The following is a 5,360-nucleotide window of genomic DNA, read 5'->3' as shown; positions in this document are numbered from 1 at the left end:
CTCTCTCTCTTTTTCTTTCCCGCGGTTCCAGTTGACCAGCAGTGAGACCGCCCAGCAGCAGATGGCGTTTCTCAGCAAGCAGCTGCTGCTCCTGGGGGAGGTCAACACGCTGTGTGTGGAGGAGCTGCAGCACTCCGGAGCTGACTCCAACAAGGTGGGGGGGGGGGGGGGGGGACCCTGAGACAGCACTGACCCACAGGAGGGGGGGGGAAAGACCCTGAGACAGCACTGACCCACAGGAGGGGGGGGGGGAGACCCTGAGACAGCACTGACCCACAGGAGGGGGGGGAAGAGACCCTGAGACAGCACTGACCCATAGGAGGGGGGGGGAGAGACCCTGAGACAGCACTGACCCACAGGAGGGGGGGGGAGAGACCCTGAGACAGCACTGACCCACAGGAGGGGGGGGGAGACCCTGAAGCAGCACTGACCCACAGGAGGGGGGGGGAGAGACCCTGAGACAGCACTGACCCACAGGAAGGGGGGGGAGAGACCCTGAGACAGCACTGACCCACAGGAGGGGGGGGGGGGGAGACCCTGAAGCAGCACTGACCCACAGGAGGGGGGGTGGCGGGGAGGGGGGGGCCCTGTGACAGCACTGACCCAGTGTGTGTGTGTGTGTGTGTGGGTGTGTGTGTGGGTGTGTGTGAGAGAGAGAGAGAGAGAGAATGTGTGCATGTGTATGCGCATGTATGCGTGTGTGCGTATGTGTCTGTTCATGCGTGTGTGTGCATTTGTGATGTGATCGGTAGGGGCAGCCTGTAATGAGGTTCTTTAAAAAGGAAATGCTGTGTACTCTGTTACTTGAACTGTTGAACCTCAGCTTTGGAATGCCACCGTTGTGCTAAACGAAATCACTCGGTTTGGATTATGTCAGTGAAGCATTATTCTCCGATGTGTTGCATCACAGCCTCGGTCTCTCTCCCTCTGGCTTTCACTGACCCTCTCTTTCTCTCATCCTCCCTTTTCTTTCCCCTCCCTCCCTCTCTCACCCCTCTCCCCCTTTTCCCCTTCTATTTTTTGCTCCTCCTCTCTCTCCTCTCTGTATTTCCCACTTTCTTCTTTCTCCCTCTCCTTTTCCTCCCCACTCCCCCCCCACCCCCTCCCTTCTCTTCCTCCACACTCCCTCCTCTTTTTCCTTTCACTTTCCCCCTCTTCACTGTCTTCTTTTTCCCCTCTCTCCCTCCCCATTCCCCATCCCGCCTCCATTTTCCTCCTTTTTCTCCTCCCCCGTCGTGTCTCCATATTTCCTGCCCCCCCCCCGTGAGCAGAAGGTGCAGATGCTGCACATGTCTGCGGGGAAGGACCTGGAGAGGATGCGGCAGAGCCTGGTGCAGCAGGGCCAGCGGCTGGAGGCGGCGCAGCAGCGAGTGGCCGAGCTGGAGACCCAGCTCACCAAGAAGGAGCACCTGATCGTGGAGCAGAAGCTCTTCCTGGAGGACGTCAAGGGCCAGGCCAGGTAGGGCCCGCTGTGGCTTCCACAGGGAATAACACTCAGCCAGCATGTACCCCCTGCACCACGGTGCTCACAACGCTGCTTTAGTTAAAGAAACACACTGCACGTTTAGTGTGTGTGTCTGTCTGTCTGTCTGTCTGTCTGTCTGTCTGTGCAGGCCTGCGTGTGTGCATATGTGCAGGTGTGTGTGTGTGTGTGTGTGGGTGTACAGGTATATCTGTCTGTGTGTGTGTGTGTGTGTGTGTGTGTGTAGGCCTGTGTATGTGCGTGCGTGTGCATGTGTGTGGGTGTACAGGTATATCTGTGTGTATGGATGTGTGTGTGTGTGTGTGTGCGTGTGTATGCAGGTGTGTACATGCCTGTTTCATCTCCCCTCTCCAGGGCGGAGCTGCAGGCCTCGGAGGGCAGGTACCAGGCGCAGAGGCAGGTGACGCAGGCACTGCAGACTGAGCTGCTCCAGCTGTACAGCCGACTGGAGACCAAGTGTCCTGCTGCTGGGGTCTCCGTGCCACCAGGGGGCGCCACTGAGCCCTGCGGGCCCCCGGACACCAGGTGAGGAGATGCCCACTCCCTCTCTCTGCTCTATATATATATATATATATATATATATATAAAAATATAAAGCCATCCTGATTGTGGTTGCACACTTTCGTTCTGCTATATTCTTGTTTGCTTATGGCTCTCATACAGTGAATTGTTGCAGCCTTTGAGTGGGTGTGAATGAAAAGGACGTGTTATAGGCGTAGAGCACAGCAGTGGAAATGCTCCTGTTTCTTGCATAAACACAGATCTGTACATCTTGCACATAGCTCTGTACAGCCTCACTAACTCTATCTGGAGGACATTTAAGATCAAGTTAGAAATGCCAGAAATTAATAACAAATTGCCTCGGCAAATGGCTTGTACATTGGGCCTAGTTCCAAAAGTCATTGCTGACTGATAATTGTAAGTCTACATTCACACAGGCACAGTATATTTTGATTGTGCCTGTGTGTCCCAGAATTTATTTCCTTACTGTCATTGCATCTTCACTGTAGCACAGTTTCATAGGTATGAATATTGCAGCAATAAAAAAAATCCTCAAAAGTCTTCATTGAAAAACATCGCAGAAAAGAGCAGGAAAATGTAAATCTGTTGTAAATGGGAACCGAGCTGAGTGGCTGTATTTGCCCTCCAGGCCAGAAGGTGGCAGCAGCTCAGCACTGGACGGGCAGGTGACGGCAGGCGTCCAGGATGGAGTGGTGGACGGAGGTCTGTCCGACTCTCAGACGAGCAACAGTAGCACTTTATCGCCCGGGAAACCGCAGGCCCCCCCGATGTCAAACTCCATCAACGGCAGCCGGGAGCTCCCCCCTCCCCTGCTGGAGCCCCCCGTGCCCCGCCACGCCTCCTCGCCCGCGGGGGCCCCGGGGCCCGCCGACGTCCCGCTCACCGTGGGCTCCTACCCCAGCGCCAAGAGCTTCCTGGGCATGCAGGCCCGCGAGCTGTTCCGCAACAAGAGCGAGAGCCAGTGTGAGGAGGACGCGCCCCGGCTGGCCGGCCTCTCCCAGGGCCTGAAGACCGAGCTGTGCGTGGAGCCGGCCGCCAACGCCGGCCCCGCCCCCGCCAGGGGCCCCGCCCGCGCCACGCCCGCCAAGGAGGCCCAGCCCGACGCGCAGCAGAGGGCCAACAACCGGCACGCGGCCGGCGGAGCGGGCGGGGCCGGGACGGGCGGCAGCGGCGGCGTGGGCCATGTGCAGCAGCGGCAGCAACAACTACGCATCATGGACTACAATGAAACGCATCAGGAGCACAGTTAAACAGAGACACAGAGCCAGAGAGACAGGGCTGCAGTGAGGGCGGGAAGAGAGGAGGAGGAGGAGGAAGACCAGACTTTTTCAGTTCAGTGTTATTATTCCCATTCCTTGATTGGACAACAGGATTTGAGCCTCCGTTCATTTACCCCGGGCAAATCTAGAGAAAAGTAAAGGAGAAAGAACTGCCTCCCCTCCCCCAACCATTTTCCTCTGGTTAGTTTGTTTCTTTTGTTTTTTTCAGACTGCCCCCTAGAGGCTGGGTGTGGTCCAACGGGGCAGCAGTTGCACAGAATCACCAGCAGGGGAGGTAACGAGCGGTTTTTTCACAACACAGAAGACCAGGAGTTTCGCTACTGTTTTTCAGAGAGAGATGCTTTCGCGCATGGTAATGCTAACATTTAATTTGCTCTGTTAAAATTCTGCTGTTCTCAGAATGGGACAAAGAAATACCAAACAGAAAGGCCAAAACCCATGGCATTAGTTGCAAGATTATAAAACACTAAGTTTAGAACTCCATTACTGTTTCGTTCTGGTTTCCAGTGGTATGAGAGGCTGACAGTGTGTTGTTAGGGGGGAAACATCTTACTGGTCTTAGGCACCAGGTGGCACTGTGTCCCAGCCGTTTCGGACCGGTCAGCGGTCCCAGCATGCAGTGCGTGACAAACCAGGAAGTGGGGGCAGTGACTGAGATCATGCATATCCTCACAGCAAAGCTCCAGGAAACAGAGGTGCTCTTTTATATGGCGAGATCATTTTTAAAGTATTTATTATTTTTGCAGTTTTGGAGTTTAGACCAACCGGAGGAGAATGCCTACCGTGTGCGAACGTAACAGCAATGTTTCTTATCATTTTTATTGAGGGTCACTGTAGCTTAACTCCATCCTCTCGATGGCCAGGCCAGGGATATGCAGTGGTGGTCCTTGTAGTTTTTTGCAGTTTCGAACTACAATACCCAGAGGGCTGATGTTAACATATCCTTGCCTTCTGCATATAGCCCCACTAAATGGCCGTGAAAGCTGAAGGTTTTTCATTTCGTTAATTCCACCTCAGCCCTTTGATAAGACATTCTGAAGAAGGTGCATGGATACCTCTGTGCCAGCTAAAATCAGGTCTTTTCTTTGATTATGTGATAATCTGTCACGGAGCACAGAGGGGACTGTGAGATTTGCACTGGAGGTGCTGAATTCCTCACCCTTTGAAAAAGATTATGTCCATATTCAATTTCAGTAACTCGTGACTAATTTCAGGCTTGATGTTAGTCTTACTACGGCTCTGAGGGGAAACAGCAGGCAGGAAGAGCAGGCACAGTGCAGGTCTCAGTCCACACATGGACATAAGCCTCTACAGCAAGTGGCAATCACTCTCTCCCAGACACACACACACACACACACACACACACACTCACATTTACACGTACTCTTTCTCACACACACTCACACACAGACATATACACACACAGATGTACACACTGGTACACACATACACACACACATATACATACACATACATACACACTCACTCACACACACATATACACACATATACATACACACTCACTCACACACACCCACAAAGTATTCAGTTCCTGTACCTCTACCCCTTTGATCTGGAAAGCCCATACGCTACCTTTGGAGTCTGCCCGTTTCAGAGCTTTGCACAAACCTATCAGGGAAGTTGATTTGTTGCCAAAAAAGAAAAAACTTTGAGGGTGAAAAAGTTGTGTCCACAGTCACCTCCTCTCATATAAATATTGGTCAAGTCCCCCACTGAACTCCAGGAACACGCAGGTGCGGCACCGAAGTCGGAACGGCAAACCATTTATTTCTCTTTCTTTTCTGTTTCAACAGAACGTTTTATTAGTTAAGGTATTCATATTTGATAGATTTGGTAAAAAAAAAAAGTTCATAGTTGCTGGACTGAAAGATTTTTTTTTCTTCAAATGAAACAAATCCTGTTGTCCGCTGAAAGTCTCTGCTGTTATTCCGTCTGCCTTGCTATCATAAAGCATGTACAACAATCCCACTTTAAACGCCAATAATAGGAACTACGAAGAGCCGAGATACTCTACTCTATGGTACAATCAGAGCAAACTGAATGGGAAGATTTGA

The 5,360-nt window shown here is 52.3% G+C and overlaps 1 protein-coding gene across 3 annotated transcripts in view; it reads left to right on the top strand.

Annotated features, from left to right (window-relative positions):
- Positions 1–3,419, top strand: part of tsc1b (TSC complex subunit 1b) — a 24,217-nt gene extending 20,798 nt beyond the window's left edge. For all 3 annotated transcript variants that reach the window (XM_036528780.1, XM_036528782.1, XM_036528779.1), the window contains 4 exons: positions 32–154; positions 1,272–1,459; positions 1,838–2,008; positions 2,634–3,419. In XM_036528780.1, the coding sequence (XP_036384673.1) occupies positions 32–154; positions 1,272–1,459; positions 1,838–2,008; positions 2,634–3,255 (1,104 nt within the window). In that variant the 3' untranslated portion in view covers positions 3,256–3,419. The remainder of the gene's footprint in view (positions 1–31; positions 155–1,271; positions 1,460–1,837; positions 2,009–2,633) is intronic.
- The last annotated feature ends 1,941 nt before the right edge of the window (positions 3,420–5,360 follow it).

The sequence above is a fragment of the Megalops cyprinoides genome, chromosome 5 (genome assembly GCF_013368585.1).
Source record: "Megalops cyprinoides isolate fMegCyp1 chromosome 5, fMegCyp1.pri, whole genome shotgun sequence".
In the NCBI taxonomy this organism is placed as follows: domain Eukaryota; kingdom Metazoa; phylum Chordata; class Actinopteri; order Elopiformes; family Megalopidae; genus Megalops; species Megalops cyprinoides.
This window is presented reverse-complemented; position numbering and strand designations above follow the sequence as displayed.